The sequence below is a fragment of the Mirounga leonina genome, unplaced genomic scaffold (assembly GCF_011800145.1).
Source record: "Mirounga leonina isolate KUSES-001 unplaced genomic scaffold, KU_Mleo_1.0 Mir_91, whole genome shotgun sequence".
Taxonomy (NCBI): Eukaryota; Metazoa; Chordata; class Mammalia; order Carnivora; family Phocidae; genus Mirounga; species Mirounga leonina.
In genome coordinates this window covers 46,634,126-46,648,157 of record NW_023270839.1, presented here as the reverse complement: position 1 = coordinate 46,648,157, position 14,032 = coordinate 46,634,126, and the positions used below count along the sequence as shown (strand labels likewise).

Below are 14,032 nucleotides of genomic sequence, written 5' to 3'. Positions count from 1 at the left end.
GAAAAACAAGGTACAAAGGAAAATATGAGTAATAAAGTAACCACAAACATCAAATCATTCCAGTTGTCACAGTTCACAATTTGACTACAAAATTTCATTCACTTATTCAATAATTACTTGCTGATAATCTATTATGATAAATCATAGTTAATACCAGTCCCTGGGGTTTTTTTTAAAGTTCATTTATTTTTAATAATCTCTACACCCAACATGGGGCTCGAACTCACAACCCTGAGATCAAGAGTCACCTGTTCTACCAACTGAACCAGGCAGGCGCCCCAATATCAGTCCCTGTTGATAAAGACCTCAGTCCAGCAGTAGTGGGAAAAGGCATATAAACAAATCAATGAGAAACACGATTGGTTAAAGGAGAGCTATTTTGAGAGACATCATAATCACCTGAGGGTGAGAGGGTGGTTATGAAAAGCTTCATAGCAAGGTTAAGATCAGAACTAATCTTGAAGGACTATCAGAAAATTTTAGCTGAGGGTGTGAGGATACAGGGGAATGGAGAAATCAAACAGCACAGTATGTTCAGGAAACTATATGCAGTTTGGTAAAGATGACTTTCATTTCTATCCCAGGTTCAGGTGGAATAGTGCCAGAAGTTTATTTAGTTAATCCTTATAACAACTTATTGAACTGATAAAAGAAACTAAGACAAAGGTAAGTTACATAAGTTGCCCATGTTCACATAGAGACAGAAATGAGACCCAAGCATGCTGGGTCCAAAGATTGAACTTAACTACTCTGCTTCTCAGTTAACAATGAAAAAGTTGCCTTTATATGAAAGGTCTGATTATGTTTTATACACAAGCCATAAAGAGTTTATCCTAAGCCAAGAGAACTGAGAGTTCTTTTTTGTAAGATGGTAAATCTTATGTATATTTTACTCCCCCCCCACACACAAAAATAGCCCTAACAATAACTAAAACAATTACATGGTCCCAGGAACTTTGCTAAGTGAAGGTTACTTTTTTCAGTTACTCCTTACAATGACCTTATAACTGGTGGTAAAAGTCCCAGTGTTACAGATGTTTAGAGCAGATCTCCCAGCACCCAGAGAGGAAGTTTGATTCTTCCCCAGCAGGAAGGACAACTACAGTTTCTATGGAGGCCTTGTCTCCTCCTGTTCCCGCCAGCCAGCATCCCTAGGCCCCTCTGATAAGATGCTTGGAGACTTGCAGAAGCTCCTACAGAGATCTCTTCCTATGTCTATCAAGAACTGGGACTTCTAACAAATGAGAGCAGACTACCGTAATTCATCATGAACTAAAAGGAAGTGAAATCAAGCAGAAGACTGGCAGAAATGGGGAGATCAATGTCTTAATGTAAGTAGAGATCAGATAGAGTAGAAGGGTAAATGTAGAATGACACTAGGCTCTGACTTCAGAGAAAGACTGCAGAATCAGTGAGATTTGTTATGAGTACTGACAAAGCCAAGGAGGTGGCCAATTCAGAATTTATCAATTTATCCCACAAGAATACAAATGGAAAATTTTCTTCTTTTGTGTGGGGGGGAGGAGTGGAGATGTGTATCACAGACTGTTATGAATGTTGTAAGAGAAAAGGAAAAATTCCTCTTTAAAAAAAAAACAAACTCATGACCAATGGGTGTTATCGGCAATCTGAGACGACAGGAAATACACGATGGGCTAATTCACGTCACAGCATGTGTAGAAATCCGATAAAACAATAAATTTGAAATATTTAACAGATGAAGAATGAACTTATAACCTTTTTCTGCATTAACACTCACTATGGCATTTCCTGTGGCTATAACTTCTTAAAAAAATAACAGGAGCAGACAGGCATGACCATATATATAGAAATAGCTATACAAGAACTTTATATTACGTGTGTGTGTGCATGCGTGTGTGTATAATCTCCAACTATTTCTCATAAATTGCTTTCCCTGTTTGAAAAAGAAAATACTTTCAGTTATGACAAAGTTCAAAATAAAATTTTCCAAACTTTTGGTACATAATAACTTCTTATCTGTAAACAATAAAAAAGAAAAGATCTCATGTGACACACATTAACAGTACAGGTTCGGGGCGCCTGGGTGGCTCAGATGGTTGAGCGACTGCCTTCGGCTCAGGTCATGATCCTGGAGTCCTGGGATCGAGTCCCGCATCGGGCTCCCTGCTCAGCAGGGTATCTGCTTCTCCCTCTGACCCTCCCCCTCTCATGCTCTCTCTCTCTCTCACTCTCAAATAAATAAAATCTTTAAAAAAAAAAAAAACAAAAACAGTACAGGTTCAATTATTTTAGCTACCATCCAGATTAAGAAAGAGAACACACCAGAGGTCCTGTTGTTCCACATTCAGTCACTACCCTGCCTTTGTCCAAAAGTAATCATCATCCTGACTTCTAAAACCATAGATTAGTTTTGCCTATTTTTGAACTTTATAAAAATGGAATCACACAGTATGTATTCTTTTGTGACTGACTTCCTTCTTTCAATGGTGTTTGTTTTATCCATGTTGTTGAATGTAGCAATGGTCTGTCAATTTTCACTGTTGATAATATACCACTGTAGGATTAGAACACTACTTACCCGTTCTACTGCTGCTGATAGATGTTTTTAACGGTTTCCAGTTTTGATTTACTGTCAATAAAGCTGGTGAGAACATTATTGTGTGTTTTTTGATGCATATATTTACACATTTCTGGTGTGTATACGCCTAGGAATACAACCATTATATCATAAGATATGTTTATATGCAGTTTCAGTAGATTCTGCCCAACAGTATTCTGAAGTGATTGTATCAATGTGTAGTCCTAACAGCAGTACATCAGAGCGTTCCTCATCCTAATGAACATCTGTTATTATTAGTCTCTTTAATTTTAGCCACTCTGGTGGAACAGTATCTCACTGTGGCTTTTATTTGCCTATCTCAGAAAACTAATGATGATAACTACTTATTCAGTAGCCACCTAGAGATCTGTGAGGTGGCCGCTCAAGTCTTTTGGTGATTTTTTACTGGTTTATTGGTCTTTGTTTACCTTGTTGATCTGTAAGAGTTCTTAATAGAGTGTGTATCAAGAGTTGAAACTTTTTCTGAAAAGGACCAGAGAGTAAATATTTTAGAATTTGTGGGTCATGTGGTCTCTGTCACAACTACTCAACTCCGTAGAAGCAGCCACAGTCAATATATAAATGAATGCTGATTGTGTGCCAATAAAATTATTTATGGACAATAAAACTGAATTTCATAAAATGTTCATACATCAATATTATTCTCCTGTTTCAACCATTTAAAACTATATAAACGATTTTTATTTATTTTTTTAAAGATTTTTTATTTGACAGAAAGAGACACAGCGAGAGAGGGAATACAAGCAGGGGGAGTGGGAGAGGGAGAAGCAGCCTTTCCGCTGAGCGGGGAGCCCGATGAGGGGCTCAATCCCAGGACGCTGGGATCATGACCTAAGCTGAAGGCAGATGCTTAACAATTGAGCCACCCAGGCGCCCCTAAAACTGTATAAACGATTTTTAGCTCGTAGGCTATATAAAGCCAAGCAATGGGGCAGATCTGGTCTATGAGCTGTAGTTTGCTTCTTCATCTAAACAAAGACCTTTGTCAAGCCTTGCATTTAAGTCTTGTCAGGTGTTTATCAATGCTGTTATGCTTTACAAGGAACTAATTTTTGGCTTTGCTGAAACTCTATTTTGAATGTTTTTTTCTATTTTATTAATTTTGCTCTTCCCTTCTTGTATTATTAATTACTTCCCTTCTTGTATTTCCTTTGGGGTAAGTTTGATGATTTTTTTTTTAAGCTTTTTGAGATAGATATTTAAATCACTGATTTTTCAGTCTTTCTTCTCTAATACCTGTACTTAAGGCTATAAATTTTTTCTAAGCATCCCGTAAGTTTTGATAGGTCATATCTCTATTAGTTCAAACTATTTCCTAATTTTCATTTCTTTTCTGATTCATGGATTATTTCAAAGTGATTCACTTAATGCCCAAACATGAGGAGATCTTCAAATTACCAGTTTTTAAAGTTACTTTTTCGTAACTAGTTCCAAACTTAATTTTGCAGCAGTCAAATCTACAGAATTTCAATTCTCTAAAATCTGCTAAGAATTGTTCTGTGGTCAGTATGTGGTATATTTTAGTAAGGGTTCCACAGGCACTATTTTAAAAAACAATTTATTCATTTGTTTGGTGCAATATGCTATAAATATCAATTATATTGCTAATACCTTACTAACCTCTTAAAATATATTTAACATGCTTATTTTTAATTCTTGGGTTTTTTTCCTCCAATAATTCTCCATCAAGTGGTATATATTATTCTACCTCCACACTTGGTATGGTCAAAGTTTTTAGTTCTGGGTTATCACTGATATATTTTTACTTTGATTCTAGTCTTTTAAAAAACTTGCACTTTCCCAAGTTACAACTGCTGCACAGCAAATCAGCCCAAAACTTAGTGGCATAACACCACCACCATTTTCTTATGCTCACAGATCCTTGGGTCAGGAATTAGGACAGCCCAGCAGGAATGGCTTATCTCTGCTTCCCCATGTCTATAAAAACTTGAATGTGTGGGGGCGACTTAGAAAGCTGGGGGCTCAAATCAACTGGAAACTTCTTCATTACATGTCTGGTCCCTTGATTAGATGACCTGCAAGGTGGGCTCAGTGGAGCTGTCTACCGTAGTACCTACAATGCAGCCTTTCCTTGTGGTTTGGCTTCGCACAGCATGGCAGCTGGGTTCTGAGAGGGAGATCCCAAGAAGTGACTGGAAAGTGGTAATTCCAAAAGAACCAGGAGGAATCTGCATGGCCTTTTATAAGCCTCAGAAGTCATATGACACCACTTCTGCCATACTCCATTTATACAAATAGCTCCAAGCCCACTCAGATTCAAGGGCAAGGGATATAAACCCCACTACTCATTAGGAGGACTGCCAAAGAATTTGAGGGCTGTCTTAAAACTCCCATACCTCTTGCAGCATTTCCTGAAAGTGTCTCTTCTTATTTAAGTATGTATTCCAAAACTGTTTTCAGTGTATATCTTTGTATAGCAAACCCTCAATGAGGTCTTATATGGTGAGAATTTTTATTATAACTCACATTTTGGATGGATATAAATTCCATGTGGATTCAGTGTTCTTTTCCTTTAACACTTTAAAAAACATTACTCCATTTTCCTCTTAAAATCAGATTTCTCAAAATCGACACTAGGTGCAATATAATTCTTGTTCCTTTGTAGGTAATCTGCTCTTTGTCACGGGAAGCTTTTAGAATTCTGTCTTTGTCTTTGATACTATCTGTCACTATATGGGCCCAAGGGTGGGTTTTCCTTCCCACTCACACACAGAAGTCTTTAAGCCCTTTCAGACTAAGGTCTTCTGTTAGTCTTTAATTCTGAGAAACTGATCTTAATTATTTCTTCAAATATTTTCTCCTCCCTTTTTGTTCTCTCTTCTAGGATTCCTATTTACCTGGATAGAAACTCTTCTACATCTAACTTTCATGCCTCTTGGCTTTTATTCTATGTGTTCTCTTTATCATTTAATGTTGCATTCTCAGAGTTTTTCAGCATCATCTTCCAACTCATGAGTTTACCACCTGTACACCTTCAACCATCATCCAGTCTACTGTATTCTTTATTTTTACATTTTTCATACCTAACACTTCTACTTGGCTCTACACTGTTATGTTTTCTTGTTTTTGCATAGTATTGTTATATTTTTCTAATCTCCTGAAATAATATTTGTCAAGTTTATTTTTAATTCTTGGTCAATCTTTTCCAAAAATTCTCTGTCAGATGGTATATGTTATTCACTTAGTTGTCTTTCTTTGAGAGTAATTGTACTATTCAGGTGCCTAGTTTGGTTATAAACTAATGTTTTTCTGGGGAACCAGTCACTCTGTCTAGTAATATATATGGTTACCAGACCTCACTGTATCCAACCTGGTGAAATTAAGAAGAGAGGAGAGTGAGCCCCAGAGCAAAGAGCCCCAGGGACCTTAGAACTCCTGCTATTTACTCCAATTTGCTGGGCATTCCACAGACATTTCCTCTCACTTAAACTCAGGGAGAAATAACACTGGGCAGAGTCTTCCTAGGTTGAAACATACCAATGGGAGCTTGGGAGGGGAGAAAAAAGGTAGTTATCCCCTATGGACAATTAGGCCATACCCGTTTATATTAATGCCATCAGAGCCCTAACAGATCTTTTGAATAATCATGGAAGCCTGGGCCACTGCTGCTCATTTCTGTGGGGAAAGAACAGGGAAAGAGAGTCTCAAGGCAACACCAGAGAGAAATAACAATAGAACTTAATAGCCTTCCAATCTATCTTCTCACTGCTTCTCCATGCAGTCTTTAGTCCCAGGCCATAGCCACCACTCCCACATAGAGACTCATGAGAGCCTTAATCTCCCCACACATCCCTCTTATTCCTCCAGTTCTTCAGAGTTGATCTTGGGTGAAGGAGTCAACAGCTGGGACTAGTTTGGTAGGAAATGCAAACTGGTTTCGAAAATATTTTCTTTATCAACGGTGTAGAACTTTTGTTCAATTTCAACCACTCATAATCCAGTTCAGAAATGAGACACAAGGGGCGCCTGGGTGGCTCAGTCGGTTGCGTGTCTGCCTTCAGCTCAGGTCACGATCTTGGAGTCTGGGATTGAGCCCCGCATCAGGCTCCCTGCTCAGCGGGGAGTCTGCTTCTCCCTCTGACCCTCCCCATCTTGTGCTCACTCTCTCTCACTCTCCATCTCTCAAATAAATAAATAAAATCTTAAAAAAAAAAAAAGAAATGTGACGCAAAATGAAAGGTCAAAATTTGTTAGTACGATATCGTATTACCATAAAATTTACCCTGGGACATCTAGTTTAGAGAGTAATAATAAGTACTTCCTAATTCTTTCACGGACACATAACAACCCTATCTTCATACCTTTGAAAACACATGTTATTTATTTTTTCTAACTTTTCATTAACCATGGATTTATAAAGCATTGTGTATAAACTTTTGGGTAAAAAAAAAAAAAACCACCCTACTATAGTTCCTCTGCTCACCAACATTTTTAACCTAAGTGTCTTTAAGCACCACGATACCCAGTCCTCTACTGCAGATCTAGACCATGGCAGGCACTCTCAAACACACACGTACAACTATTAGCCTCAAGCCAATCCAAAACTATGTCAGAAATAGAGAAGTTAGCAGATAGGATGCGTTTTCAACAAAAGGCAAGAAATGAAATGGACCTAACAAGTGAGGTGGGAGGAAGAGAAAGAATCGGTGGACAGTTGGTAAGACTTGGTTAATAAATGAATTTGGTTGTTCCCTATAAAAAGGGTATCAAAAAAGCTAATTCAACCTTAAATTTCATGGAGGAATACAACATCTAGTACCAAGGAGGTAATGTTTTTTATCTATTCTGTACTGGCAAGATGTTATCAATAATAATTTTCAGTTCTCAACACCGCACACCACATGCTCTGGAGGTCAAAATCTTTTCAATTTTTGAAAGTATAATGGTTGAGAAAAATGATATCTTTTAAATTTGTATTTTTCTCACTACTAGTACGATTGACTATCTGCCAATAAAGAAATGCAAACAGCTAATAAACTCTTCTTTCTGAACTGCCTTTCTGAACTGTTCATATTCTTTATCAATTTTCCTCAGGTTATTTTTTTTTTATAATCAGTTTCCAGAAACTCTCTGTATTTTCAGGATTCTCACCCTTTCTCAGTTATGCGTTACAACTATTCTCACCTAGCCTATCATTTGCATTTAGCTTTTATTTACAGGGGCTCTTCTATATAACTTAAAAAAAAAAATGTGTATGTAGTCAACATTTGTTGGTTTTTGCTTGACATGTTCTTTCCTGTTGTCTTTTCCAGCACAGATAATACAAACATTAAACTCACATATTCATTTTTTCATATTTTGACCAACTTTATTTTCTCCTACTTGAAAATCTATTGTACCAATACCATTTAAGTAAGTTTTTTCCCTCTGAACTGAACTGCCACTTTGATAGTATTTTTAAGTTCCATAATTACTTGTAACACCTGGATTTTATTCCTTTTGGTTGCCTACTCTTGGGCCAATACCATGCTGTTTAATTAGAGAAGGTCTGTGGTAATTTTTAATATCTAGGTTTCCTTACTTATTCTTTCCTCAGTTTTCTAGAATGTACTCATTTAAAGGGCACTTTCTCTAGGGACAGAGAAGATGGAACGAGGTACAAATTGTAAGATGTATGTATTATCTTACAACTAAAAAAATGTAGTTAATAAGTGAATAGAAGAGTTTTAATTCAATTCCATACAATAAATAAAAGTTAAAAAGCAGAAAACAATCACATGGACAAATGCAACTGACACATATGGCAGAAACTATACCTCACATTTGAGGTTAATAACAAGGTACTTTACAGTGGAGGAAACTGAGGCACAGGTAGGAAATGGAAGAGAGTGTTAGGCCAAGAATCTGACTAATGGTAAAAACAAAAAGAGAAAACATCTAGTAAGGGAGGAACAGGGACCAAATAATACGGAGTTCACTAATATTTTACTTGTATGATCCCACCCACACAGAGGTAAAGAAATAAATTAGATAAACAGATAAGCAAAACAGAAATAGAAATTGGTCATTCTACAACTGGTCATGGCCAACCGTCCACCTAGCCAAGAATGGTTCAGTGTAGGTGAGGCAATAGTTATGCAATTAACTGTAATAGCTCTAGTCTAAGGCTTGTTCTTTTGATTTTCAGAGATTATGAATCCATTCACAAATAGCAATAGAGAACATAAACATTCTGTGCTTTTGCCAGCATAGAAGGACCCCAAGCAGTCTACTTCCCAATTCCTATCAAAAACAAATTTGAGGGGCTCCTGGCTGGCTCAGTCAGTGCAGCATGCGACTCTTGATCTCAGGGTCGTGAGTTGAAGCCCCACGCTGGGTGTAGAGATTACCAAAAATAAACTTAAAATATATATCTTATATATAAAACAAAACAAATTTGAGTCCTCTGGTGACTACTGGAGGTATAAATGTGGCTATCATACTTCCTACTCTGAAACCCACCAGTGAGCCAAGAGAAACAAACTTTCGTAAAAATATGAAATAACCCTAAACCACAGATCAGGAAGTATTCAATAAAATATAATACAATTTGAGACAAGGTAATAATGAACATCATGAGCCAAAATATACCTCTACATATCCAAGCAATGTTGGATTTTTCTGAAAGTAACAGAAAGGTCTTAAAATTTTTAGCTGAAACAAAGATAAAATGAGGGTGTAGACAAATTACAGGAGAGAGAGCAAATATTCCTCTGAGGGTACATTCCAATATGGAGGAAGGGCAAGGGACATGGAGATAAAGAAGAGATTATGTCATGTTCACTTTCTCTGACTTCTGAATCAGAAAGCCTGTGAGGGAAGATGCTGTGATGACCAACATTAGTTGAACGGAACGAAATAAATCATCAAATCATCAAAGAGATGACCATGTTACTTTGAGAGACACAGTGCATTCCGTCCTGGGTGATCTATTCTCCGGAAAGGAGGGAACACCAGTGCTTAGGAGATAAAAGGTTCTAGGTCAGAGTATAAGAAGTCTCTGTGAGATAAGAAAAGTGAGCTGAACTTCCAGATGTCCCAGAACACAGCCTTCCCCATACTATTCTGCAGATAATATCAATAATTAACTGGGCTCTTATCATATTCTAGTCACATATTCTAGGAGTTTACAAATATTAACTCTCTTAAATCCTTAAAACAACCTCAATGAGGTAAGTACTCTTGTTATCTCCGTTTACAGGGGAGGTAAATGAGGGTCAGAGAGGTTAAGTAAATTTCCTATAGTTACATAGCTAGGAAATATAAGGCCCAGAATTGAACCTAAGCAAACTGGCATAAAGCTCAGGGTTTTAACGATTATGCTGTATTGTCTCCTCTACTTTAATGTTAAACAATTAGCAAACCAATAAAGTACACAGAATTTATTTATACAGGAAATATTTACATACCTTGTACTGTAAACTCTGCTTGAGCTTCAATTGTCTCATTTCCATTATCAGCTATACAAAAATAAGTCCCCGCATCATCCTCAGTAACATCACTGATCTCCAGACTACCACCTGCCAGCAACACCAATTTTTCAGAGCTGCATAAAAAAATATTGACACATTTCAGAACTAGGAAAATAATAAATACCTGAGAAACTCTCTACATAAAACAGAGAAAACACTTAAAAAGCATTATTATTTATATGGCTACAGAGAGACTAACAAAATTAGCAGAATTTAATTTAGTCCAATTACTCTGCTCATATTTTACATGCATAAATATCACAAACACGAACCAAAATGTTACAATGAATTATCTCTAACACTTATTTTTTCTGAGAGAGAGAGAGAAAGAGCATGAAGTTTGGGGTGGGGAGGGGCAAGGGAGAGGGAGAGAGAGAGAATATGAAGCAGGTTCCACACTCAGCGTGGAGCTCAAATCGGGGCTCGATCTCACAATCCTGAGATCATGACCTGAGCCAAAATCAAGAGTCAGATGTTTAACCGACTGAGCCACCCAGGTGCCCCTATCTCTGAACACATCTAATTATTCTCAATGGTACACTACTTTTATAACCAATTCCACTCCCCACAATCCATCCCTGCCTCCCAACTCTGCCCAGTTTTTCCGCACATGATCTAATTTTGAATTCTGGAATCAATCTGAGATTGATTCAGGTATGCCAAATTGAGAGGACAACTGGAGAAGGTAAAATGTCAGATCAGAAACACAAAGTCGTGGGGCCACGATGCCTACTGAAAGTTTCCTGTGGTGGCTTGGCTAGGGAAGGGAGGAAAAGGGACAGGGAAGGGAGAGAACACGCTTGCCAGAGAGCAGCAACATGGATGTGGTTACCAGGTAAGAACCTGCTATCATGCCATCATCAACAAGGACACCGACCACTATAACCCAGATCTATACAGTGATTTAAATCTTTTAAAGAGAATATTTAAAGAAAAAGTAAGTGATCCTATAACATCAAGGGAAAAAATCACAAATCAATATTCTCAACAAGTTTTTATAAAGCAAAAAGGTTTAGTTGATTTGGAGTTTGTGGAGTTATAATTTTATTTTTATTTTGAGGTTCTAGGTCTAAACTGGTTTTCATAGGCAGATTTTTCTCTCAAATCTTAATACTGTCACATTTCCTATCTGTAACTATGCTCAACAAAAAATATGGCTTTTCATAGAGAATTTCTGATGGGGAAAAAGAGAGGAAATGACTATTATGACTATTCTGTCTGTGCCACATTTATAATTCTCATCCTAAGTAAAGAGTTATTCTAGCTTAAATTTCAGTATGCTGTGAACCTGAGTAATTAAGCTTCCTGAATCTGATAAACAAGATTAAGTTTCTGGACAAAGAAAGAGGAAAACCAGAATCAGGTTTGGTGGCTTCTCTATGAAATACCTTGCAAGATCACGACTCAACTTTATCAAGTGGCCTTCTAATTTGAAACATCTCTATTAGACCTCAAATCCCAATTTAATGTGATGAGATAGAGAAGCAGTAAACATATCATGGAATAGAGCAAGAACTACTTGGATAAAACAGAGAGATAAGACTGGGTTTCCATGCCTCGCAAAATAAGAAAAATTTACAAAATTGAAAATCCTCTATTTCACCCTTAGACAAAACTACTACTAATCTTCAGAAATGGAAAACAATGCTCACGAGTGGAAAATCAGCAATATATACATGTGATACCCAGTTGAGGGGAAGATAATTTGAACTACTAGTTGGTATGGTACTTTTGAACTGGAGATACAGTAATTCCTACTTAATAATTATACTAAAAAATATTCCTGATATTTGCTTGCCTCATATTTGCCATAACTGAGTGCCGGTATAGAAGTCAATCTTTCTTCTGGGAGGAAGAATGGCTGTTAGCTTGGCAGAATTCATTTAACTTATTCACGTGATGATGTGAGAGCTTATAGTAAGATGGCAGTCGAGTCTTTAGAACTCCAAAATTCAAAGATAATAAGCAAAAGGAACAGTGTGTGAAAAGCAAGCATGGTCACTGGACCCAAGTTAGGTTGAGTGTTGCTGGACAAAGTATGTGTGTGTGTCGCTGGGGAGTCAGGGCTCAGTCTAGGAGATGGTACAAAGGAGACTTTGAAAGGACCACAGTGTGTTTCTGGATCTGAAAATAACCAGTGTGGCCAAGTTTAAGCCACACCGGTGGCTTCACACGATGAAGCCAGAGTAAGTATGGGAAGAACAGGAGAGTCCTGTGGTAACTGAGGTGACAGCTGACAGTAGCTTGGAATAAGGTGGTTTTCAGAGATAGTTAGGAGGTTCCATGACAGATGTAGATGGATTAGATAGAGAAACTGAGGAAGAAACACATGTTAAGGAAGATTCTTAAGGTTAGGGTAGTATGTGTGAAGGGGAAAACAAAAGGAAATTGGCTTGTTTAATTTAGTTTCTTTGTGTTGTTACTTGCGTGAGAGAAAGGTAAGCCTTTTTATAGGCAAAAAGAGAAGGAGCCAATGGAGAGGAAAATATTTGAGAAGAAGATTCATAAAAGTGCTGGAGAAAATGGAAAGTAATAAGGTTTAGAGCACAAAAGGATATCTCTTCTTTTAAAACAGCAGGAAAGGAAGGGAACGATATTTATTCTCTTCTGTTTTTTTGTTTTGTTTTGACTAAACTTTTTATTATGAGGTAACTACAGTTTTAAGAAATAATACAGAGAGGGGACACCTGTATGGCTCAGTCATTTAAGCGTCTGCCCGGTCTGCTCAGGTCATGATTCCAGGGTCCTGAGACTGGGCCCCACTTGGGGCTCCCTGCTCAGCAGGGAGCCTGCTTCTCCCTCTGCCTGCCGCTCCCCCTGCTTGTGCTCTCTTCTCTCTCTCACTCTCCCTCTGACAAATAAATAAAAATCTTAAAAAAATAATAATACAGAGATGTATTGTAGGTACGTCTTTACCCAGTGGTAACCTCGTAGAGTACAACATCACAAGAATACTGACATTTCCATCACCACAAGGATCCCTCCTATGGCCCTTTTACAGCCACACCCTCTTTCCTCCTCCTCCCACCTCCTCATTAACCCCTGGCAACCACTAATCTGTTCTCCATTTCAGTAATTTTGTCATTTCAGGAAGAATATTATATAAATAAAATCATACAGTATATAACCTTTGGGGCTTGGCTTTCTTCACTCAGCATAATTCTCCAAAGATTCATCTAGGTTGCTGCATATATCAATAGTTCCTTCCTTTTATTGCTTAGCAGGAATTCCACAGTATGGATATACCTTAGTTTGTTTAACCATTCACTCAATCAAGGACATCTGGGCTGTTTCTAGTTTGGGGCTATTATGAATAAAGCTGCTGTGAATACAGATATGCAGACTTGTGTGTGAACATGAAGTTCATTTCTACAGGACAAATGCCCAAAAGGGTTAATGTTAGGTCATACGGTAGTTGCAACATGTTAAGTTTTTAAAGAAACTGCCAGTTTTGTGGAGTGGCTGTGCCATTTTCACATTCCAGCCAGCAGTGTCAGAGTGATCCCATTTCTCCACATCCTTGACAGCATTGGTGCTGTCAATTTTTACAAAGTGTAGCTATTCTGATAGGTACATAGCAATATCTTACTGTGACTTTAATTTGCATTTCCCTCATGGCTAACAATGTGAAACAACTTTTCTTGTGCTTACTTGCCACCTTCATCTTTTCCAGTAAAACATTTATTCATGTCTTTTGCCTATTTCTAATTGGATTATGTGCTTTTCTACTGTTGAGTTTTGAAAGATTATTATATATTTTACATACACTTGTTGAAGATGTGGTTTGCAAATATTTTCTTCCACTCTGTAATGATCTTTTCATCCTCTAAAAGGGTCTGTCACAGAGCAAAAGTTTTTAATTTTGATGAAATCCAATTTTCAACTTTTCCTTTTATGGATTGTGCTTTCGGTGTCAAATCTAATAACTCTTTGCCTAGCCCTAGATCCTGGTATTCTC

General features: G+C 37.5%; 1 protein-coding gene across 3 annotated transcripts in view; it reads right to left on the bottom strand.

Annotated features, from left to right (window-relative positions):
• Nucleotides 1–14,032, bottom strand: part of NEO1 (neogenin 1) — a 258,553-nt gene that overhangs the window by 153,912 nt on the left and 90,609 nt on the right. For all 3 annotated transcript variants that reach the window (XM_034994392.1, XM_034994393.1, XM_034994394.1), the window contains exon 5: nucleotides 10,012–10,148. In XM_034994392.1, the coding sequence (XP_034850283.1) occupies nucleotides 10,012–10,148 (137 nt within the window). The remainder of the gene's footprint in view (nucleotides 1–10,011; nucleotides 10,149–14,032) is intronic.